This window comes from Bremia lactucae, linkage group LG6, assembly GCF_004359215.1.
Source record: "Bremia lactucae strain SF5 linkage group LG6, whole genome shotgun sequence".
NCBI classification, from domain to species: Eukaryota; Oomycota; class Peronosporomycetes; order Peronosporales; family Peronosporaceae; genus Bremia; species Bremia lactucae.
Genome location: NC_090615.1, coordinates 5,988,446 through 6,014,305, shown reverse-complemented (window position 1 = coordinate 6,014,305; position 25,860 = coordinate 5,988,446). Strand labels below are relative to the sequence as shown.

The 25,860-nt window shown below is 44.6% G+C and overlaps 3 protein-coding genes across 3 annotated transcripts; 1 reads left to right on the top strand and 2 right to left on the bottom strand.

Annotated features, from left to right (window-relative positions):
• Positions 1–6,017: 6,017 nt before the first annotated feature.
• Positions 6,018–6,515, bottom strand: CCR75_000923 (uncharacterized protein; the record flags this gene model as incomplete). Its single annotated transcript, XM_067959028.1, has 1 exon — positions 6,018–6,515. The coding sequence occupies one exon, from the start codon at positions 6,513–6,515 to the stop codon at positions 6,018–6,020; it is 498 nt and encodes a 165-aa protein (XP_067818493.1).
• A 2,146-nt stretch (positions 6,516–8,661) lies between these two features.
• Positions 8,662–9,730, bottom strand: CCR75_000924 (uncharacterized protein; the record flags this gene model as incomplete). The annotated part of the gene is made up of 2 exons (XM_067959029.1): positions 8,662–9,609; positions 9,671–9,730. The coding sequence occupies 2 exons, from the start codon at positions 9,728–9,730 to the stop codon at positions 8,662–8,664; spliced, it is 1,008 nt and encodes a 335-aa protein (XP_067818494.1).
• Positions 9,731–10,612: 882 nt separating this feature from the next.
• Positions 10,613–11,714, top strand: CCR75_000925 (uncharacterized protein; the record flags this gene model as incomplete). The annotated part of the gene is made up of 2 exons (XM_067959030.1): positions 10,613–10,675; positions 10,737–11,714. 2 exons carry the CDS (start codon positions 10,613–10,615, stop codon positions 11,712–11,714), a joined length of 1,041 nt encoding a protein of 346 aa, XP_067818495.1.
• Between the last annotated feature and the right edge of the window lie 14,146 nt (positions 11,715–25,860).

The window sequence follows — 25,860 nt, the reverse complement described above, 5'->3', positions numbered from 1 at the left end:
GATCGCTTATGAAGGGAACACCTTTCTGTCCGCCATAAGCGCCGAGTAAGCCCACTCCAAGGCCTTGCCGCGCAGATGCGACATGGCGTACGACACCATTTGGCTGTCGTCCTCGATGAGCTGGGTGACACCGCATTGCTCCACGGCTAAAAGCCAGTAGACAATCGTGCGCGCTGCAGTTCCATCGAATTGGCTGGGTCCATCCCAATTGGCCTCGGCTGATGCGGCCGGGAAGTGAGCGTCTCAACAGTCCGGTTGCGAGCCTCGCTCCGAGCCTGCTCATGCCTCAGCCCATCCTGAGTCTGAGTGACGGACTCCGCCGCGCCATGGCTCTGTGCCCCAGACGCGGCTCTCCGCTGCCCGAGCACGAATGCTTCAAACTGCTCCAGCTAAGCAACATGTTGCTCAGGAGGACTGCCCAGAAGCCTGGCCAGGGCTTGTTCACCAAGTCCCTGCGCCATTTGCCCTGCCAACTCCCGATGATGTTCGGAGAGGTGGGGAAATGAGCCCAATCAACATTGAGGCTCATCCTCACGCAGACACGCAGAGATGCGGATCGTGGGAAGGATCTCAAGTGCTTCTAAGTGTAGGCGGACACGTCGTAATGCGGCCACGCTCTCGCTCGCCAATACATATTAGTGTTATCTATAGAGATGACATTTTTGATTAATAAAAAAAGTTAAATATGTTCAATACGATAAAGTATAAATCAATTTGAAAACTACTATCTGCTTAGTAAGTGCGCACGTGAAGCCGGATTACCACTCCCGTGACGATATTTTAATAGAGTACTTGGTGTGTTGGGTAAGGTCGCTATAGCCCACTGTAACGGGGCACTACGACTTGTACTGCTTCAGTACAAGTCCACTTCGCACTGCTTTAGTTGCGAGTGGTGCTTTACTTAATTTCACGTACACTAGTACGTGCAGAGGAAGACTTCTCTTTAAGGTAACTAGCTTAAAGAGGGTAAAATGAAAACTGTGTTAATATAATTAAGTATCTCTTCTTTCTATCTGTTAACTTCTAACTTAATTATAAACTAACACTAAACATGCAATCTTCTTATCTTATCTTATCTTATCTTATCTTATGTGTGTCTCTCTTTTGTTTACATCTACAGTTGATTAGTCTGCGGAATAAATATAGATAATGGCCTATACCTATTTATGGATAAGAATTCTGAACATTACTATATAAAGTAATATCCTCCAAACATTATCTACCTTTTAGATAATATCTTAATTAACAACCTTTAAGTGTTAATTTCATGTAACGATTCACCCCGTTACACGAGTGCTAAGGTGTTAGGGTGTCTGTATTAAAATATTATTAATAATACGACCACTTCTTATTTACCTCGTCTAAATAATTTTAAAATACAGTGTTTCGATCTTGACGACGAACAAAGGTGTGTTGGGCATTGTTGGACATCGAGTGTGTTAATACTTGCATGGGCTGGGATGCAAGGCGTCAATATGTAAGCTTTTTCCGGCAGTACAGTAAGACAGCTGTTAATCCAGAAATCGGACTTGAAAGAGCGTAGCATTTTGCTGCATAAACCCTCCTAAAGACGGAGTTCGCTTGAGCTCATGTAGCAGCCGGCGAAGCGAAGTTTGTTGTAGATCATCATAATTTCGGCGAAAGCAGGCGCGAATATGGGCACTGAAAGTGGTGTAAATCACCCGCAAAGCCGGAATGGGTGGCATCGGTCGACTTTTATTGAAAATTCGACTGTTGCGTTCAGTCCATAGCAGGTGAAGAGTAACAGAACGTAGGATATGCCACATGTCCTCGATTCCGGATCGATCGGTCGCCCACTTGTCAAAGAGACACGGCGGACGCCCGAGAGCGATAGCATACCAGCTCGGTTTTTTCCGGAAAAAAACTTTCCAATCATGGCTAATGCACGTCCACAGAGCAGCAGCCAAAGTGCATTCGAAAAACAAATGGCGTTCAGTCTCGACCAAAGCACAACCGTCTTTCGGACAGTATATAATGTCGGGATCTGTCACCGACAGGAAAGAGAAACGAGAGCGAACTGGAAGCAATCGGAAGGCCACACGAAATTGAAGGTCATCAAAAATTGGTAGAAGTAGCTGTCGAAGTCGTTTGCGCAATTGTATAAATCGCGTTACTTCCCCGTCGGATGTTCTGTTGTCGTGTAACGTAATCGGGTGGGGTCTGATGTGTGTACTTGGTTTCTGAATTAAATGTAGAAGTGCCAAGCGGGAAACATCAGGTGCGACGTGTACCCGGCCGTTGACTAGTACACCCACATAGGGTGCAGAAATCCTTGACGTACGTGAAATCGCACTATTCACAGGTGTTCCGCATAAGGTCGCAATCCTAAGAAACACTTGCAATAGTTCACGATAGAGAGTCTTGAGCCACCGGAACTGCTTGTACGGGTGGACCGCAGCATAGCTGTAGTCAATGTGAGTCTCTGCAAAATTTGCTTCAGAAGGCCAATGACCGTCACCATCAAGCACGTCGGCAAGGGCACGTATTCGAAACGCACGTGCCATGTGACGACGGAAACTACGCTGTGGCTCTGCCACCATGCACAAACTGCGGCGGGAAGTGAGTTGGCCAGGAACTCGCGACTTAGGTTCGTACTGAAAGATCGGATCCCCGTGAAACCAGATCGGCTCTTGCATCGCGTACTCGAGTCTTGTGGCGTGTGCGATGTCATGCCAAGTCACTGGCCATCGGAGTTCAAACCAATTGCGCCAAGTAATGCGCCACCACGTCGGTAGGCTGGTCCAGTTGAGATCGAAGCCGTGGCGCCGGGGATTTACCGTCAAGAAATCGAGCGGACTTTGTGGTCCCCAGTCTGGAAAGAAACCGGCAATGAGTCGAAGCCCCGGCGTGGTCCAATTGCAGTTTATTGGGTTAACATCGTGTACAAACCGTAAAAGCGTTTGTATACGTTGCCGCTGCACTAGGTCGCTGATGTTGGGGAGCTGGAGTCCGCCTTTATCTCGACGTTTGTGCAGGATTTCATTCGGTACCAGTTGAAAGTACCTCTCACCGCGTTCATACTTTCTACCGAGCACAAAGCGATGTAGAGCGGCTTGCCATTGTTTCAGTAGGCGATCGGGAACGACGACGTGCATGGTGTAGTGCCAAAGGCGCGACAACACCATAGTCTGCGCGAGTAGAAGGCGTCCATCAATCGTACGCGCTCGACGATGCCACATTTTAAAACCATCATAGAAACGCTGGTCAAGAAAACTGATAATATCATCACTGGTATTGCGCTGGCCAAAGAGAATACCAAGGTATTTCACCGTGTCATCGAAACCCAGTGACTGTAGGTCATCCATGGAAGGCGCGACCCGCGACCGGTTGAGGCTCATCAACACGCACTTGGTCCTGTTAAGCTTCGCACCTGACCCTTGGCAGAATTCATCCACGAGTCTAAGCTGTGCTTGGACTCCAGCACTCGAATTACTGAGAAGCGTCGAATCATCTGCAAAAAAAACACTGGTAACCGTGAAGTCGTCTGTAAGGCAGATTCCATGTTCATCATGTTGCCGAAGCAGGTTTCCAAGCGGTTCTATTACTAGAAGAAATAACAATGCTGAAAGTGGATCGCCTTGTTTGACACCACGTGTGGGGTGAATGGCCTCTTGTACATGACCATTGATCAGGAGACGCGCTACAGGTCGGGTATACAGGAGCTTCACCCAACGTAAGAACTGTCCACCACAACCCATCCCGTCGAGAATCTTGAACATGAAATGCCAATTAACCCGGTCATACGCCTTTTCGAAATCGAGAAAAACAGCATATCCATCTGTGTCCCACTTTGTAATAAGGTTCTGTAGATCCGATAGAAACCGAACGTGCTGGTGCATTGACCGTCCTTTCACAAAAGCTTTTTGGTCAGGGTGCACAAGTTTGGGCAAGTACAACTGAAGACGAAAAGCAAGCACTTTCGACAGGGCTTTCACATCAACACCCATGAGCGCAATCGGTCGGTAGTTGCCAGGGTTGGCACGTTCGCCTTTCTTGTGTAGTAGACTGATGGCAGACTGGCGCTGACACGGGAGAAGTTCACCCCGAGTCAATTGATAATTAAAAACGATCTCGAGGCAGTCTCCGAACACATCTGGTGCAACTTGATAAAAAGCTGCTGTGAAACCATCCAGGCCAGGGGCTGAGTGGGCACGCATCTTCCGAATAGATGCCGCTAGGTCACTCGCAGTAACAGGAGCGTTTAGCACTGATGCCTCCTCGTCCGAAAGTGTCTTGTGGATAGTGTGAAGCAGATGATGTATCATGTGCTCGCTTGGGTCAGGCAGCTGACCCCTAGTACTCTTCGGGTCTCCCAGGATCGAGCCCCAGTGATCACGAAACGTATTAGAGATATCCGCCAAATTGTTCGACAATTCGCCGTCTGCCAGCAGTACATTCTCAATGCTGACGCGTCGAAGCGAGCTATCGATCGGGCGAAAGAAAAACTTGGACGACTTACACGAGTGCTAAGTCTAATTACTTTAATTTAGTAATTGGCCATCCTCTAAGTAGACCAAGTGGGGATTGTGTAACATTAGGGCAGCTTTAACCCATTACATCAACCATCATACGTGTTAGCCATCCGAAGTGCATCCACAATCTCCGCGAGTGTAAGGATAAAACCTATGAATCACGCGCGGCATTTGACCTAACAGTATGAGTTACTACTGAGTAAAATCGCACAAAATCGTTCGCGCTGATATAGTCCTTCACATATTAGCGCGTCTTCAAACAATACACCCCTCGTTAAATACGGGAGTACTTGCTCTGTGGATTAAAATAAGAGGCGGTGACATGGTAGTCCACATCGACCGCTTCGATGAGCTTGTTTAGAGTATGGAAACAGTAAGAGACACCCTAAACAAAGGCCAGATAATAGTGTTACTGGGCAACCTGCCGGCAAAGTAAGAGACGCTCGTTGCTTATCATCGAGACTTCCGCTGACGTGAAAATGATGGACGTAAAGGAGAAGCTTCATAAGAAGCACAAGATGTAGCAGCAACAGAGGGCGCTTTTCGAGCTCATCGTGTGGGTTGTGACGAGAGAAGCGGTCGTATAGTGCGCGAGGAATGCGGAGCTTACGACAGCTCGAAGAAGAAGCCCGGACTCACCTGTGCGTGTTTGGAACACCGGATTACGTCTCGAAACGCGCAAGTTTAACGCGAAGAGGTCTTGCTGCATATTTCTTGGGCATGGAAGCAACACAATCGGATACAAGGTACTTGATGTGATGATTAATACGGTTAAGATCAGTTGCTTGATCGCGCTTGGAAGAAGATACTTGTCATTCACTCACTAGCGCAACCAGACGTGGACACTTGTGATGCGCAAGCCTGGTAGTAAATCCATTAAAACGTAGTAAATCCATTAAAACGAAGTGACGGAGCGTTTCCGTAGAGCCAGCTTATGTGCTGTGCAGATCAAAATCCCTGGACCACTACTGTTCAAGGTGTTGCGAGATACTTACGCTCGACGAATCGACTTGGATGTAGTATACGATGGTCATGCGCATCAGCAATAGAAACGAAAGGCATCCAAAACTGATAAGCAACGAGTGTTGTTCACTGGATACTTTTTACTTGCCAATGACGAGATCTTGTCGCCGTATAATGATGGCCTTAGATAAACCACCAATGCTGCGGCGAGAAGGCACACGGTGACAATTTTTCACATGCAAGCAAAAAGTTATAGGCTTTTAACTTCTCCACCTTCTCTTTCGTCTACTTTATTGATGCCTTTGACAGCAAAAGTAGAGTCTCCTTGTTGTCCATGGGCATTTTCAATGAAGCGTAGGAATGCAGGAATAGAAGGAGGTTGCTGTCTGACACGCGAGCTGCATACTTGCCACTAGAAGCAATTGCAACGTCAAACAAACTAATATTCGTCAAAACACTCATCAGTGATAAACTTGATTGCGTTCAACTATGCAAAACTTAAAATCTGATGAAACAAATCGTTAACTAAAGGTCTCCTCAAGTAAAATTGTATTACAAGTTTTACGGGCATTGGGCATTACGACTGCTAACGAGAAGAACGGAAAATAAACTACGGAACGAAGAAAGAGAAGCCGTACCACCGTTTTTTTTTTCTCGCTCCAGAAGTTTATAAGCTTGATTATCGGGAGTTACTGTACCGAAACCAAACAAAACTTCCGTTTCCAAAATGGTCGCATTGTTGGTAAGAAGCCATTCCTTCACCACCGCACCGGCACTTTCTGGATCACTATAGTAATTGATTGTACTGGTAACCACGTCTAAACCTGAAAGGTTAATGTCTATTTGTTGGGCGATATCGAAGTTACCACCATAGAACTTAATGAACTGCGCTTCGACCGCTCCTTGTGCACCATTCGCCACTATGTCATTCCTGCAAGCGCGAGGAAAACCTATTGAGGTTCGATACGCATTGATTCCAGCGAGCACCTCATTAGAAGTCGGGATAGCATTAGCCTGGCTTAATAGCGACGACAGGAAGAGAATTGAAATAAATTTCATCGTAAAGCTCTCGGAGAGTTGGTTGCACGCTGCAAGATGGAGAATGAGGCTTCCTGGAAGTGCCCAACTTTGTGGGACTGATAAAGACTACATACCTGATTTGTTTACTCTCAGCTGGTGGCTCTTTTTAGATTGTCGTCAGGATACTGTCCTCGAAGGAGTGAGCGATTGCGGGCTCAATCACAATATGTTTTTCTTTTAATTCAACTTTCCCCTTTTTTAGCAGCGTGACATCACGACGAATGGCTGGTGGGTTGCAGAATTAAACATTGATGATTGAAACTTTAATGTTTGATTATGGAACCCAGCATTGATGATTAAAACATCAATATTTGATTATGCAACCCGTCAAAAGCTCATCATTGTCGATTGCAAAAATAAATTTATCTCTTAAAATTCAGTCTATTGGTGAGATTAAGGATTTCCTTAATAAAATTTATAACAAGAATTGGCAGAAACTTCCACAGGAAATCTGCTAAACTGGTTGTTAGGTTAAGTAGTTTCCATACTCGTTTCAAATTTACTCAACTCTTTTCGAGATTTTTCCGAGTTTTATGTATATCACCTTGACATCTAAGATGTAGGAGTGAGCGCACATTCCAGAAGTTGGGCACTTCTAGATAATGACTACATTCCTGATTTGTCGACTCTCAGCTGCTGGCTCTTTTTAGATTGTCGCCAGGATACCGACATTCGATTGCGGGCTAGATTCCAATAATATTTCTTATAATTCAACTTTCCCCTTTTTTGGCTCCCGAGCGGTGGGTTGCAAAATTAAACATTGATGATTGAAACTTTAATGTTTGATTATTAAACCCAGCATTGATGATTAAAACATCAATGTTTAATTATGCAACCCAGCCTTCCCAGTCTGAGGCGAATCTTTTGCGGGCAAGATTTGTAGCAAAAAAAATTAGCGCATAGCTAAACAGATTAAGAATTGGATTTTTGCGAAAAGACTGGTCGTCCATGAACGTAGTCTATGATCCGCTTCAAGAGGATGGTCGAAGCTCTGGTGCAGAAATCAAAGGTTGCTGCCGACAGGCGAGCTCCATTATTGCCACTATATATAAGTGGATACATCAATTAACTATACCTCGTCAAAAGCTCATCATTGTCGATTGCAAAAATAAATTTATCTCTTAAAATTCAGTGAAATAGAACATGGCCGTTAGATTTGAGGCTATTGGTGAGATTAAGGATTCCCTTAATAAAATTTATAACAAGAATTGGCAGAAACTTCCACAGGAAATCTGCTAAATTGGTTGGATGCCATTTTAATAATCCAACATATCTTAAAGCGATTGTTAGGTTAAGTAGTTTCCATACTCGTTTCAAATTTACTCAACTCTTTTCGAGATTTTTTCCGAGTTTTATGTATATCACCTTGACATATAAGATGTACGAGTGAGCGCACATTCCAGAAGTTGGGCACTTCTAGATAATGACTACATTCCTGATTAGTCGACTCTCAGCTGCTGGCTCTTTTTAGATTGTCGCCAGGATACCGACATTCGATTGCGGGCTAGATTCCAATAATATTTCTTATAATTCAACTTTCCCCTTTTTTGGCTCCCGAGCGGTGGGTTGCAAAATTAAACATTGATGATTGAAACTTTAATGTTTGATTATTAAACCCAGCATTAATGATTAAAACATCAATGTGTAATTATGCAACCCAGCCTTCCCAGTCTGCGGGCGAATCTTTTGCGGGCAAGATTTGTAGCAAAAAAAATTAGCGCATAGCTAAACATTTTAAGAATTGGATTTTTGCGAAAAGACTGGTCGTCCATGAACGTAATCTATGATCCGCTTCAAGAGGATGGTCGAAGCTCTGGTGCAGAATTAAAAGGTTGCTGCCGACAGGCGAGCTCCATTATTGCCACTATTAATAAGTGGATACATTAATTAACTATATCTCGTCGAAAGCACATCATTGTCGATTGCAAAAATAAGTTTATCTCTTCAAATTCAGTGAAATAGAACATGGCCCGTTAGATTTGAGGCTATCGGTGAGATGAACGATTTTATCAATGAAGTTTATAACAAGAATTAGCCGAAACTTCACCAAAAAATCATGAAAATGTACAAAATTAGCCGACGACAAACGAATCGAGCTTCAGGCACTGCTTTCAAGACAAAGGTGTCACTGGCTTTTAGGTTTCGTCTTATGGGCACGTTTATTCTGTGTTACAATGTAATCCATAAAGAAGCCAAAACCCACTTGAATCGGAACCACAAGCGGCAACAACACTGTCTCCAGCATTGTATTATACCGTGGAGCCACACCATTTGCCAACACGCGCAAGATGAAAACCATTGGGTCATTCGTGATACTAAAGAGCCCGTCGCTCACGCCATTAATTAGCGACTGCGCCACTTTGTCGGGATGCACCAATTCACTCACGCCTTCAATGGTTTTGGTCTCGGAAGGTTTTGTGCGGTTTTCTTCCACGTAGCCAGGAGTGTCAATGTTGCCCGGGTAAAAGATACTCACACGAATGCCATAGAGCTTCAGCTCGTTCCGTAGCGACTCGGCCAGTCCCCGTAGCGCATACTTTGTCGCCGCGTATTGGGCATAGCCAATCCATGAGATCAGACCGAGACCGGAGCTTATGAGCACAATCTGTCCACCTTCGCCTCCTTCTTCCGAGCGCTGGGCCATCGCCGGCAGTGCTGCTTTGATCGCGTGGAGCGTTCCAAAGTAATTAACGTCCATGATCTTCTTGTGGAGACTAATGTCCTGCTCTAGAAAGTAACCAGGGGCTGCGAATCCCGCAGAGCAGATCACGTGGTCCGTTGCACGGCCGTGGAACTGGTTGGCAGCATCCACAGCTTTCTGAACGCTCGGGAAATCCGTGACATCGCACGAATGAATGAAGACGCCAGCGTCGGGATTCTTACGGACGTCTTCGATCTCTTTCTTGGACGTTTCCAGTTTATTTAAACTGCGTGCGATAATGGAGACCTTGGCACCTTGTTTCGCGTACTTTTTCGCTAGTGCTAGACCTAGACCAGAGCTACCACCAGTAATGAACACGTGCTTGCCATCGACTTTGAAGCCAGGAGCCAAGAGTTTGGTCACCACAAGCGACTGCAATAGAAGGTTAAATGGACCATGAATATTGATAAAGGGGCTTCGAGATTATACGTACGGCGGTACAGATGCCGAGGAGAACGCTGGCACTGAGCACGGACACCCACAGATCTGCCATTCTTGAAAGGGTAGATTTAAGAATCCGATACGATTCTAATGATTAGCATTTAAAATTTTCGTCATCCCATTTTCCCGTTTTTGCAATCTGCTGTAACATGCCCTAAGGACATTTTCGGCCTTCAGTGTTATTTTTAATATAAAATAGACGACGTCTTACAAAAGTTAACGATTAAAGCCACGCTTTCAGTCTAAAGTGTACAATAAAAAATCCTGGGAAATTAAAGTTTCTCTTGGAGCAGACTTCTTGCATGTATTGTCGTAGAAGTTTGCGTGATGAAAGATCGTTCTTATTTAAACAAGCTCTTGCTCTGTAGAAAGCTGGCGCGTAGTCGACCATCGCCAAAATTTTGTCTCAGATCATGATCTGGAACCCAGATGGGGGAGAATGGAAAGGCAGATTCAGGTAATTCTTTGGTATTCCAATGCTAAAAATTGTTTACAGCTTAAGGGCTCTATCGAGACTCTTACATTATTTATACATTCGCGTCATTAAGGCATCAACTTAGAGGTATGTGCTGAAGCAGAGTGCGGGCGAAATGTCGTTTAATAAATAATTTCAAGCATTTGCTTCACGAAAATGTATGAATTGACTTGTGAAACTTGGCAATTTACGCTTCATTTTAAAAATAATACTGGAAGAAGATAAATACCTAATTAGAATTGAGTATTTTAGAAATTTTGAAGAAGCGCGTTGGCAACTGATGATTGGCAGATTAAAACAGCTAAAAAAATAAAGTGTGCCCAATGCTGCGACCAATAATAGGTCATTAAAAATGTCTAAACTAAGAGATGGTTATTTCTGGCCCTGAAAAAGAGGCAGTTGCAAGTGGGGGCATCCTACCCAGCCAAATATATAAATAATTTTGATCCCTTAAAAAGAATGGACTCCATCTGGTGGATCACCATCATCATCACCAGCGTTCTCGTCGGCATCTGCATCGCCGTACGTATTATCTCGAACCCCCTTTATCAATATCCATAGTCCATTAAACCTTCTATTGCAGTCGCTAGTGGTGACCAAACTCTTGGCTCCTGGCTTTAAAGTCGATGGCAAGCACGTGTTCATTACTGGTGGTAGCTCTGGTCTAGGTCTAGCACTAGCGAAAAAGTACGCGAAACAAGGTGCCAAGGTCTCCATTATCGCACGCGGTTTGAATAAACTGGAAACGTCCAAGAAAGAGATTGAAGGCGTCCGTAAGAATCCCGACGCTGGCGTCTTCATTCATTCGTGCGATGTCACGGATTTCCCGAGCGTTCAGAAAGCTGTGGATGCTGCCAACCAGTTCCACGGCCGTGCAACGGACCACGTGATCTGCTCTGCGGGATTCGCAGCCCCTGGTTACTTTCTAGAGCAAGACATTAGTCTGCACAAGAAGATCATGGACGTTAATTACTTTGGAACGCTCCACGCGATTAAAGCAGCACTGCCGGCGATGGCCCAGCGCTCGGAAGAAGGAGGCGAAGGTGGACAGATTGTGCTCATAAGCTCCGGTCTCGGTCTGATCTCATGGATTGGCTATGCCCAATACGCGGCGACAAAGTATGCGCTACGGGGACTGGCCGAGTCGCTACGGAACGAGCTGAAGCTCTATGGCATTCGTGTGAGTATCTTTTACCCGGGCAACATTGACACTCCTGGCTACGTGGAAGAAAACCGCACAAAACCTTCCGAGACCAAAACCATTGAAGGCGTGAGTGAATTGGTGCATCCCGACAAAGTGGCGCAGTCGCTAATTAATGGCGTGAGCGACGGGCTTTTTAGTATCACGAATGACCCAATGGTTTTCATCTTGCGCGTGTTGGCAAATGGTGTGGCTCCAAGGTATAATACAATGCTGGAGACAGTGTTGTTGCCGCTTGTGGTTCCGATTCAAGTGGGTTTTGGCTTCTTTATGGATTACATTGTGGCACAGACCAAACGCGCCCGTGAGACGAAACCTAATGGTGAGCATGCCATGTATCAGGAGATACGAGATGCGTAGAATTGCGAGACTGGGCTTCTCTTTTCCTGTTTTTTTCTTTTTGACTTTTTGAAATGCATTGCCAGTTAATAATTCTAAAAAAATCGTGTCGTTAAAATTTTAAGCTTTGTAATGGAAATTGAGCATTTTTAATTATACGAACTATTATAATGGAGCCCCTGTTTACAATTATACCTAATCATCCAACATAAAATAAAAAAAGTAAAAAATGATTTAAGATACTTATAAAATTAAAGTAACCGATTAAAACCTATTAAAATACCCGCCGTATGTAAATACCGACTTAACGATAACGGTAAGAAATTGCAATTCGCTAGTACAGGAAGCACTACTACACTGATTACAGTGAAGGTGGGGTGCTGATGACTTTTCGAAATCTTTATACCGTCTCGACTACTTCACGTACACAACGTGCAGAGGAAGGTTTAACTAGCTATGACTAAAGGTATATTCGAAGGCTTTAGAATAGGGAAAAAGTAAAGCTGTATTGATAAATTAACTTCCTACGAAACAATCTTCTTCCTACCACTGACTTTATTATATTAATAACAAACTATGTATGGCGCCTCCTTACGCGACGCCAGATTGTGTCTTGTAAAAATAACGATTGGCGGAGTTGATTTACACTTCTATCAACCAATAATAGAATTTGCACCAAAAGGCCAAAAAAGGGGGATCTAAATACGCCTTCAAGAAATAGAAGATGGAAAGAAAGAACTGTTGATTTTGCGATGTAGTAAAATGACTCTTGTTGTCATAAATTTGTAGTTTTAAATTACTTTCAAAAAGCAGGGGAAGGGTTGTGACAATACCAAATGGTGCCTGTGGCGATACCGGTTCCCTCCTTAAATTAAGTGAGTAACGGTACAGCCACACCCTTCAATTATCTACTTGTAACGGGGTGTATCGATGCATGAAGTTAACACTAAAAGGTTGTTAATTAATATATTATCTAAAAGGTAGATAATATTTGGAGAATATTACGTTGCATAAAAATAGTCTAAAAGCTTGTCCATTGGGAGATATAAGCCATTATATCTACTTTCTCCGCGGTCCGTAAGCACAGAAACGACTTTATTACATGTTTTGTATTAGTTTATGATTAAGTTAGTATTTTTCTAGATAGAAACAGAAGAACTTAATTATATTCAGTTTTATTTTAATTCTCTAAAAGTAAGTGTTAAAAAGAGAGTCTTCCTCTGCACATACTAGTTTACGTGAAGTGGACTTGTACTGAAGCAGTACAAGTCGGTAGTGCCCCGTTACACCTGTAGCCCTTTGTGGTCCGTCCACAGACCACAGTTCCATCATCTTACATGGACATGTTAGATGATAATGGAAATACGCATCACGTTTCGCGTGATAGCTACTCTTTCTAAGTGAAATAGAAAGGAGTGCGGTCGAACGAATGAGTTCGACCGTAGGGAATGATGCCATCTTGGCTGTGCTGTCCAGTTTGGACAGAGATGCCCTCCGTTCAGCCATCGCCAAATTCATACAACATGAACTTGACGAGGCGAAGGAGAAGGTGAAGGTAGCCTTAATTGATCAGCAAGGCTCTCAACAGGCAGAACGGTGAGGTTACAGCAGGTACAGACCCCTGTACCTGGGATGACGCACACCCGTTGTCCCAAAACCTTAAAGATTGACATCTCTATGTATAGGGAGTCGGAGAAGACTTCCTCTTAAGATGGTCTGTCGAGTTGGACGATGCCACATGGGATCGTCACATCGTCGACGAGCAAATGCAAGTCGCATTTGCTCAGTCAAATTTGGCAGGTCGTGCCAAAACTTGGGCACTAGGCTTTAAGTTGCGCGACCCATACGTCTTTGGGTCGCTAGAGGCTTTTAAAGCCCGGCTCAAACAGACGTTTGAACCACCAAGGGCTGAGTTCAGAGCTCGTTCAGAGCTTCTGAAACTCAAGCAAGGCAAGCGTGATGCTCACGCTTATGCAGCACATACGACTCTTGCCGAGTTATACCACATACAACCCAGTTCATGAACACACGGTGATTACGGTGTTCATGCAAGGTCTTACAAATGGTCCCGTAAAGACCCACCTGTTCCGCTTGAAATTGGACACTCTTGAAGAAGCAATATCCGTAGCGGAACAGGAGGACTTTAGCTTGAGACAGGCTTAAGCTAGTTCGTCATCGTATCGTCCTCCAAGACTACACGAATTGGGAGGTCCAGAACCTATAGACCTCTCTTATGTCGAAAGCGAGAAGCCTCACTTCTCGAACAACAAGCGATTGCAGAAATGCAGTCGCTGTCAAAAGTTAGGACACTACGCTCATGAGTGTAGTGCCCAACGCCCACAATCGAGAGGTACTGAACGTAATTATGGACCAAATGCCCAAACGGGCAACGGTCGCGGGTCCAACGTTGTTGTGAAATCGTAACAGCGAGGCGGACCGCCAAAAAACGGTCGGGGTCAGTAGGGGTGCAACGCCCTACTGATCCATCAACCTCAACAGGATTTGAAAACCTCTTGACGAAAGTTGCTCCAGACACACAATAATTATGTGTCTCTGCACCTGGTGATGAGGGACACCTCATCACCTTGAAGTAAAAGTGACCTATCATTTGTCACTTAGAGCCCTAGTGGGCTGTGGGGCGTCGAATAAAAAAACTTTTTTCACAGTAAGTCGCGACTTTTACTAGCCCCACAGTATCAGTTCGTGCGCAAGTACATTCGTTCTTGCGAGGTATGTCAATGGGTGAAACCTAGCCTTCCATCCCGCGCACCTCTTCAACCTCTACCACTTCCGGCAGAATGTTGGCAGTCCATATCTATGGACTTCGTCTTCGGATTTACCAAAGACGATCACAAAAACGGTGGAATCCTTGTTTTTGTAGACATATTTAGCAAGATAGTAAATCTTGTTGCGGTTCCAGGGTCGATCCGGGCTCCAGGCTGTGCCCGTGTCTTTATCGACACGGTATTCAAACTCCACAGTTTACCCCGCGAACTGGACTTCGACAGAGATCCACTGTTCACGGCGCAGTATTTGCAATCCGTGTTTCGATCTCTAGGAACACGGGTGTCAACTTCTGATCATCCAGAGACAGATGGATAGACGGAAACCGGGCCCAATTTGTGTCATATCTATCTTTATTTTCGCTCTTCGTTAAGGGCGTCCTCAAAGAGATACTTCGACAATCGTATCCGAATTGGAGCAATTTTTTACCGATGGTCGAATTTGTCTTCAACAATTCGGTGTATGCGTCTACAATGCATACACCGCTCTTCGTGAATGGCTTATGCCATATACGCATACCCATTCAATTAGAGGGATCTTCTATTTAAAGGGAGAGAGGGTGGACTTGCAGAAGCTAAGCCATTTCTGGCTTATGCTCATCACGCGTCGAAGTTACTAATGACGCGAATGACGTCGATGTTGGAGCAATCGACATCGAACATGAGATAGATCTCATGGCAGCTCGCACAAAGCGACTGAAAAAGAGGAAACAAATGAGTTATCACAGGAATTCTGCTGGCTCTAGAATCAGTAATTCGTTTCGTGCAAAATTCCATTGCTAACGCTGTGGACCGGCAGAAACGGAACGCAGACAAAAAAGGAAGACCAAATGTTCTTTTATTCAAAACTAATGACCTAGTACTACTCTCTACGGTAAACTTACTTAAGAGTGTGGTCACTAATGTTGGTAGCAGTAAACTACTACCCAAGTTCATTGGGCCTTTCCGTGTACTGCATCGCGGAGGCAATGCGTACACAGTAGAAGTACCACGTAGGATGCGAACGCATCCTACGATTTACGTTGGTCGGCTCCGCCCGTACCATCAGTACGCGGTTTCTTCCGAGGAGGATCTGACCCACCGCACAATCGTGTCTTGAAACGATTGTCGGTGGTAATTTAGCCTTAAATTAACCAATCAACAGAGCTAATGTTTTCTTGCATCAAAAATACCAAATTTGGTATAATTGGAATTATTTAAGTCAAAATAAAGATGCTAATTTTGCACTTTCTTATTTATTTCCTCTAATATAAAAAAATATTATTATTCCTCATATAGGATATTATACTTATGTAACGGGACATCCCTTACAACACCCTCCTTTTAATCAACAGTCCCCATAGTGATTGATGTAGGGTGGCAGGAAAGATTACTGAGTCTTTTCCTGTAAATAGCATATTGGTTACAATCAAAATACCGATTTTATTTGCATTATGATTTTATGAAAATTTCGGTTTTATTTGCATTCTTGATTCTGACAAGAATCAAGATGGCGACAAACAAGTCTGTGCGCGTGGGCCGCGAGACCACTAAGCTCACAGCTGCACGTATCAGTAAAGCTGTCAGTAAGGCAAATGTTTGAGTAGACGTTAATGCATCTGCTGCGAAGGATATGTCACCTCCTACTCCCATTGGAGGTGACTGGGATATCATCTGTTGATGACATTGCACATGACGGGGACAAGTCGCCTGCTCCCCCAATTGTAGGTGACTGGTCCAAGTCACCTGCACTGCCCGACTCGGTGGCGACTAAGAAGACCGCCGGATCACCCGGGGCCGAGTCCTTTAAACGTTTGGGTTCTAACGTGAGAACCAAAAAGATGATGACGAGTTTGTTTAACTCGTCGGACCTCTTAGGTGGGGATTCATCATCAGATGACTCCGAGGACGTTGTGGTGACGATATGATGCGTCACCAGGAACTACGTGATCGCGAAGATAAAAGTGCTGCTGGTGATGCTAGTTTGCATCACCAGAAAGGGAGTCAACCTAGGGATCGCTCCTAGGGTCTAGTTAACGTTAACGTTAACATGACCCAACAGAAGAGGGACCGCAACACGTAGCGGTTCACTCCTGGTAGAGGACATGGTTACTCTCTAAGAGAAACCTCATTCATTGGTGTGGTATGACCAACGATTAATATCATATTCTATTATTCGACTCATTCAGGCTTGACAAGCCTGGTGAGGATGAAATGGCTTTCTTCATCGATGCCTTTTACCGGCATCGAATGGTACACTTGCAAACGGGCAAAGGATATCAAGTCTTTGTTCCAAGCTTGGACAGCCTTTGTACAGAATGTTCAAAATAAGGCCGTAAGGTCTGGCTTGACACGCTAGACACTTCCAATGAACGGTTCGAGAAACGGACCGTAGTCGGTGCACGCTACAAGCCGCGCCATTTGTCTAGAGAGGCAGGGTTTCCTTGCCTCTCGTGAGGGACTCGTACTCATGCTGTTTTAAGGGTGCAGGTTATACCGCTAAGGAAGCATAGTCCCTCAAAGATCCGCATTGAAGGATGCTCATCTCTTCCGAGTTGCGACAAGGGATTAAGAGCCTCCAATCCTTTTACGAGCGCGGGAAGCGCTCGTTCTCTGATGGACCTTCTGCCGAGGAGGATGGCTCTCGTCGTACTGCAAGACGAGACCAGGAACGTCCAACATCAGTTGGGAACGAGATTACCCACTTTCATGCGAGGGTGGATAAACCTCGCCAACGAACGAGATAACTCGTTCGAACCCCCTTTGCCCCACGGTGGTTCGAGAAGCGTTCAACAAGAAAACGCTTCTCACCACCCGAATCCGTCAATTGATATCAGAGGGGGCCTGGTTCGCCTCGTTTGATGAACCCCAATCAACATCGTGGCTTGGATCACATTCTTCACTATTTGAGTGAGTACATTGATCACGAGCAATCCCGTCGCCGCGAGTTAGCGATGACGGTTGAGAATGTTTCTCGTGACCAGTTGATAAATTGTGCGCCAATTACGACTGATCAACTGGTGAACGAAAGGACACATCAGTCTTTTCAAAACGAGCTGTTGCCAGCTCGTTAGAAGATCTCTTCCTTGTGAGAAAGAGTGGATCGTCTGATTTAAGAGAATTAGGCCCTGCTCCAAGACAAAAAGTCTTGGCTCGGAATCATCAGGCTTTGGCCGATGCCCTTGACCGTTCCGTTGTAAGCCGGAATCGAAAAAAGCCTCGTGCTGATGGTATGGGCATAGAAGCCCAACATGAAACGTAGGATGCGTACGCATACTGCGAGACAGCTCGATCGTGTATGCATTGCATAGGCGATGGAATACAAGAAACGGGGCGATATACCTTAGCAACAAATTATTACTAGCTACATTCGTCACTGCGTGCATAGGTATATTTACAGAAGACAATAGGACTAGGTCATTAATTTTAAATGAAAGTATGTTTGCTCTTCCATTGTTGTCAGAGTTTCGTTTCTCTCGGTCCACTGCATCAACGATGATATCCTGTACGAAACGGACCACTGCTTCTGTAGCCAGCAGGAAATCACCTGTTGACTCGGTTTAAAAAAACAATTCAGTGCGACCGGCTCGCGCCGCGGAAATATTAATCGCTTCATTGTTAAGAGTATTATCATTCTCATTAATAGTATTGTTTTCGATGCTGAGTTTTTCAGCATCATTGTCTACTTCAATGTTAGTTAACTCATCATTGTTATCCTTCGCATTGACCTCAAGGCTAATGCGTGATGAGCAATAGCTAAAAGATTATTTGCTCGAGCGAGTTCCCCCCCTTAAATAAGAGTTACTCTCAAACAGAGTAGGGATGTGTTGGTGGCATAAGCCATTCACGAAAAACTGTGTATGCTTTGTAGAAGCATGCACTGAATTGTTGATGGCAAATTCTACCATTGGCAAGAGCTCGCTCCAACTTTAATAGAGTGGACGTATCCATAAAGTATCTCTTTGAGGATACGATCTGCACGTTCTGTGTGACCATATGTTTTGAAACGGTCAGAAGTTGACGTATGCAACTGTGTGCCGAGTTATTCGAACATAGATTGCCAAAACGCCGCTGTGAATCTAAGAACTCGATCTGAGACCAGTTCACGGGGTAACTAATGGAGTATAAATATCGTATCAACAAAACCACGAGCACAGCCTTTGTCTGTGATCGACTCCGGGACTGCAGCAAGATCGACCATTTTGCTGAAACGATCAACAAAGACGAGAATACGTTTAATTGTGTGATCGTCTTCGAGAAATCCGAAGACAAGCCCATAAATACGGACTGCCAATACAGACAGAGGTTGTAACGGAGCACGGGATGAAGCACTGCGCTTTACCCGTTGATAAATTTCGCAAGCACATATGTGCTCGCGGACGAACTCATACTGGCGTGGCCAGTAGAAGTTGCGGCTTATCGTAAGATAAGTCTTCTCACGTCCACGATGCCCACTTGTTGGTGCATCGTAGCACTCATACATGATGTATGAACGCAAATCATAATGGGTGGGGATGACGATACGAGGTGTGTCGTCAGAAATTGCTGTGTAATACAGTTGACCATTGCGTGTTGTGTATTGAGGACCGATACAATTTCGACAGTCTTGGGATGGTTTTCTAAAATAATCCATCAACCCTTTGAGAGCCTTATCTTTATGATAAGCTCTTCCAACGTCGTCGAGTAATGTTGACGACGGAATACTTATTATTGCGATAGAAGCCTTATGCTTACTGTTGATTTAGCGCAGCCGGCTCAAAATCGGGCCGGCGCGAAAAAAACATCAGCGCCGACGTTAAGTCGTCCTGGTTTATACTCCACCAAAAAGTTATACATTTCGACGATATACAACAAACTCGCCATTCTTTTCAAGAAATGTGGACTTTTTACGGCCGTGCGTAAAGGCGCATGGTTCATATTTACAATAAACGGTCTATCTCATAAAAGATAAACCCTGAACCTAGCCAGTGCATATTTCAAGGCAAGTTTCTTGTCATGCACTGGATAGTCGCGTTCAGCTGGTGAGCTGACGCGAATAAAACAGACAACGCATACTACTGCACAAACGCACAGCCATTGCAAAATCGCTGGCGTCACAGACCACATGAAATGGTTGGTCTTGGTCCGCAATCGCTAGGATTGGCGATTGTATCAAACTTTGCTTGATACCCTCAAAAGAACGCTGTCAATCAGTACTACTTAACATTTCTTTAAAAAAGAAGAAAGATGATCTGTCAGCTCGGCATAAACTACTGTAAACTGTATATTCTGTTCACGCTAATGAATCCGATAGAATTCATCCATCAGATGCATTGACGAAAAGATAGTATCTTTGACATACCGTCAATGATTACGTCTTTTCGTGGTATCGGCGTTTGAGTAGGTACCGTTGCAGCATTCAATTTATTGAATGCATGCCCATCCTCTATCCTCCTGTTGTCGCCAGATGTAAGCACCCCAAGCGGTATGCATTGTGAGAAGGTTAGTCATGCCACAGGGACTTAGTAATGCCCCCAGCGGCATTCAACGGATGTGTAACCAATCTGTTAAGGGTCGGTCCGAAATCTCGCACCGATTTATTTTGATGATGTCTTCGTTCATAGCAGAGCTATGAATGGAAAGTCGGACGTTGAAGTACATCGTAGCCACGTCCGAATGGCTCTTACACTTATGCGTAAGCACAAGTTGAATGCAAGTCTCAAGAAATGTATATTCGCTGCAAGCGAAATATCACTTCTTGGGTGCGTCGTGGGTAAACACGGTGTACGCCCTGATCCGAATAAGATAAAGGCGATAATCGGTAAATCCGGCGGCCGAAATTTATTTTAAATTTGCTAAAGTAAGGTAAATTTCATAAATAATCAAATGATTGATGCGGTCGGAGAGCTATGTGGGGAAGTTGACTCCCTCACATCCCTCACATGGCCCGCTGCTAAGCGATCAGCAACGAATTTGTCAATCACTAATGCCGGCAATGGCCATTGCTTGGTGACACAGTATGTCGAACCTGAACTTAGGTCGACTTCGTGTCGAGTGCCTTGATCCTTCGGCAACTCGCACGGTACTTATTCAGGAAAGACATCCTTAAATTGTATTAAATCCCTATGTTAAGGGTTTATCCTCAAAGACTTCCAGGATTGGGACGTAATACGTTCCATCCGAGCCTTCTCGTCGAGGGCACTTTCGTCTACAATGAGCTGATGAGAACCCGTTCGTTCTCAGGAAATACTACTGCCGACCGAATATCGGCCCCGTAGTTGCCATCTGCCACAAGTACGCAGACCTGCCTGACTTTGCCAGTACGCAGTTCACGCAAGAACCGATTCAGTTTAAGTAATGGCAATTGAGTATCTCCGAAGTTAACGTCGGAGGCGCTATTAGATCAAGTGTATAAGCGCCTACACTTGATCCATTCACTACTAATACATTTACTCTCTCAGTTTCCTCTTTGTAACTTATTTTCAAAGGTACCTAGGAACCTGGGAAGCTTTGATTACAGGTTTCTGAGGACTTATTCATGCCGGTTCTTAAAGACTTGTTCCCTAAAGTTTTATTTGGGGGGTATCCTTTAAACTGCCTCTAGCTGTGACTACGCTATCACAGCGAGATCTGTTGAAAATTAATGTGTCATCGTAAGTGTTACGCTATATGCCAATGCTTGCATAAGGGAAATATAGCAAGGGATCGTATCAAGATACGGAGACATAGTGTGGTGAAAAAATGCTATGTGGCTCAGTCGGGTCAGTGCCATCCGACAGGTCACCGATTCGATACCCGGCAGCGACAAAAAGGAAAACCTTAAGGAACTGATATTGGAGTTCACCAGCACTGTACTGCCAGACAGTGACGTCTCCCATTTTATGGTGGTCCACATATGTGGGAAAAGGGGCGCAGACAACGATAGGAATTAGATAGCGGTAGGATAAAGTTAACGGTAGGCCTAAAATAAACTTAAAATATAACTTACTTTCCGGTTTGAAATCTCGACCGAAAGCCCATCTTCAAGCTCACAGGAAAACGTAATTCAACAAGACCTTCTACGTTCGACTCTCCAGTCGACCTAGGACTTTCGCACTGTCTCTTTTAAGACTGGCGCTTAAACCTTTCTTGGATGTTGCTTTTTAATCAAGCATCCTTTTTTCGTAGGACACAACTTATTCGAGTGGTCGAACTTCGACGCTGCCTGTGCTTGGGCACAGCTGTCGGTACCTAACTCCATAATGTGTTGGATATTCACACTGAGGTCTTGTGCAGTCATGCTAACGACCGAACCACAAGTGAGGCCATCGCATACACTCGTAAAACATCCACACGCTTGTGAACCCTCCAAGACTTTCATCAGTTGGTCATCTGATGAACAAGAGACAGGCATCGTCACAGCTTGATGCTGCCAGTTTATACATGGCTCCTACTTTTTAAGCCATAGTATTCCAAGGATGACATCAAATTTGTCCTCCGAATCTAGTACAATGAAATTATCATCGTACCGTTTACCCTTAAAAGTGTATTATATACCACCTAGACATTTTTAAAGTTACAGATGTGCCTGTTGTTAGGCGCACTGTCATCCTCGTTAGAGGGATATCGCGCTCAATATTAATGAACCTGCGATCTTCTAGCGATTGGCGTCTAGTAAAGTTATTCGACGCCCCACAATCGACTAGGGACTTAAGTGGCAACTTATTTGACACTTTTATTTTCAGGGTGATAAGGTTAACCTCATCACCTGGGGCAGGTTTACACAATGTTTGTGTATGAGGAGCAACCTTTGTCAAAAGACCTGCGAATACTTTTGACGTTGCTATATCAATAGAACGCTCCGCACGTACTGACCCGTACCTTATTTTATACGATCCGCCTCGCCGTTGCAATTTCGCAACAGCGTCGGATCCGCGTTCTCCGCTGTTTCTAGCAAGATTTGTTCTTTTCGCTCAGTGCTTTTAGGCACTGGCCGTGGGGCACTACACATATATGCGTAGTGGTCCATTTTTTTGCCAACGACTACATTTCTGTTATTGTTTGTGACTTAAAAGGCGATGATTTTCGCTCTCTACATACGACAGATCCATGGGTTCTGTACCTTAATTTTCTTGCCATCCTGGTGGACGATAAGCACCAGAGTGGACGAAAGCCAGTTTCAGGCTAAAGTCCTCCTGTTCCGCTATTGAGATCGCTTGGCTAGCGACTCTAATTTTAGCCTGAACAGGTGGGTCTTAACAAGACCGTCTGCAAGACCTTTACCAATCATAGTTACCTGTGTGTTTTCATCAATTTGATGACTGACGATACAATTGACCAGAAATCGTGTATGTTGGGCATAAGCGGGAATGTCACGCTTGCCCTGCTTCAATCCAGGAGCTCGGCTCAAGTCCTGAATTTAGCACATGGCAGCTTATATATTTGTCTAAGCCGGGTCTTAAAGACCTCATACGACCCAAAAACTAATGAATTGTGAAGCTTGAGCCCCAAGGCCCAAGACATGGCACGTCCGACAACGTTTAACATGCCAAATTTCATTTTCCTCGCATCATCACTGATACGACGCGCTTCTATGGCATCGTCTAACTCGACAAATATCTTAAAAGGGAGTGCCTTATGCCAAGATATTTCTGTCTTTAAGCTTTCGGGTCGACGCGGAAGCGTCAGCCCATTAGCAGCGTGTAAATGCTGCTGTCTCAAAAGTTCCATCTGCTGAGCCCCCTGTTCTTTTAACACCTCAGTGTGTTGAAAGCCTTGCTGGTGAAGTAAGGCTACTTATTCTTGGGCCCCGTTGAATTCGTGTTAAATGAAATCGGCTATGGCCGTATGCTGTTCATGTCTGCCCAGAGTGTACAGCATAGCGCCAACGGCTGGCCCGCCTGCGTTTAAACTCATGCGTTCGATCCCTCTTTATTCGAGGTCACTAAAATGAGTAAACCTTTTATGCGATGCGTGATAACCTTCTTGAGGGGCTTGGCAGCTCCCTCCTTCTTCATCTGAAATGTCCATGTTGGATAAAAAGTGCGTGGGCTGTTAAAAGGACTACAAAGAGCTACCAGATGTAACAGGGCACCTTTCACTAGTACTGATCAGTACTTATTAATCTTAAATTAACTACAGTGAATGTCGAGTGCCTCGAAACTCCACGTACACACAAGTACAGAGGAAGGCTTCTAGGTAGCTAAGGACTTAAGGTACCAAAAGGTAATTCAGTGGATTTTGAATTTTGAAATACTTAAACTGTATTAATATATCTGGTTTTCAATGTAACGATCTTCTATCTACTACTGAATTTATTATATTAATATCTGACTAAGTAAGGCGCCTCCTTGCGCACCGCACAATCGTGTCACAAAGCGATTGGCGGGGTTGATTTTATACTCAAATCAACCACTTAACAGTGCTAATGTCTTATTGCATCAAAAATATCATTTTTAGCGAAATTGAAATTATTTAAGTCGAAATTAATAAAGATGATAATTTTGCACTTCTTTATTTATTTCCTCTCATAGGATATAATATTTATCATTCCTTTTAAAAGAAAATAACACTTTTGTAACGGGACACCCTGTTTCAGTAATTGCAGCGGAGCTACCTTGCTCCTTAAGTCAGAGGAAAACTTATAGACTGTGAGACTGACATTGTTCTATAGAACTAATATAGGTTTAACAACTCAGTGAGTCGTTCAAGCTCAAAGGGCTTAACGAATCCTAATTCAAGGGATTTAGTGTGACACGGTTACACAGCAACTCGCAGAAAAAGTTTTGAAAACTCTTATATATTGAGATCTTTTAGCAGTCTAACTACAGTAATAAATCAGGCTACTAAATGCTACTTATTTAATACTACTGAATATCAATACGTGTCATTCTTACCTAGCTGGGTCACAACGATAAGCCAGCTATATCCCCTGATGTACTGACACACATCTCGACTATATGACGTAGTCAAAATGTCCTTAGTTTGTCAGTACACCGGTCACATGTGACCCCGTTACACCCTCCCACACTCAAGTAAGAACCTTTTTCTCCAGAATCGAAACCACCTTTTTCGAGTGTGCCACGTGATGACGTCTCCATGAGACCCACAAGCTCGAGCCATACCGGCGAACTAGCACCTCCACTGTGCCATCGGACCCCCAAGGAGACCACAAGCGTCGTTGTGACACTTGCGTCCCACGAACGAGAAACCAGCTGCTTCCAGTGAAGGTTTGGCGCGTGGACGACTACGCGGAATACATTCAGCAAAACCGAGAGCGAGAACGACCTGTGGAGCAGGTCGACGAATGCCCACTCGTCCTTTTAATGACGACACTGACGTCGGCTGACAGGCTTACGTAGACCGATTCCGCCAGTGGCTCACCGCTATGGGATATCATATCCCCGAATTATTCAACTCGCTGCATCGGCTCGAATGGTTGGCACTTCGACGTCTTCGGTTTCACATGGCCAAGGCAGGGCGTCGTATCGACCGAGACAGTCCTACCCCGACGCTCATTCTCCAAGAGGTCGTCATTAAAATTCAGAGGGGAAACCACCCCACGACATCGATCCAAAGGCCTTCTAGGCCCGGTTAGCGCGGATTAATTGAGTGGCAACGCCTATAAGCGTTCACGAGGTCCGCGCAGTCCTCCTTGAGGCAGTCCTCCGGCTCCCACGTACTATGGGCTTTTAGGTAGCCACGCAAATTCACCCAGAACTTCTGCCGTCCTGCTTACGGCGATGTCCGACCAAATTTTCTACATGGAAATATCGCTCACCGTCGTAACCCAACAAGAGTTGAGGAAATATCCATCGTTCGTCGCGTTCGTCTGGGGTATTTTTATTAAATTCTTCATCCAGATTTTTTTCAGTCCTTGGCCGCAGGGCTTGACTAGAAGGGCTAGCAGGTGTGATAAGGTCACACAGCAATTCACAGAGGAAGCTATAAACTGTTAAGTATTTAGATCTTATAGCAGTCTAACTACAGTAATAAATCAGCCTACTAAGAGCTACTAATTTAGCACTACTAAATAATAATACTTGGTACTTGAGGTGCCGACACGTGTCATTCGTACCTAGATGAGTCACAACGAAAAATCATCCATATTCCTTGATGTACTGACACACATTCCGACTTTATGACATAGTCAAAATATCCTTAGTGTGTCAGTACACCGGTCACATGTGACACCGTTACACTTAGAATTTCGTAGAACCAAGTGGCAGCTAGTGCCCGACCTTAGAAAGGTTTCTTTCTCTCCTAAATCAATGTGCAAGCCTTATGAAGGCAGTAGACGCTGTTAGATAAAAGGGAACTGAACTTCGTTTATTGCTTATATCTTAAACCTTACCAAACTAAATTAAAATAATTCGGCCGATCTGGCAGCTGCCACATATATTGGGTCCATCGGGTCCGTCGCCTCCGCAACATCTGGTCCATAAGAG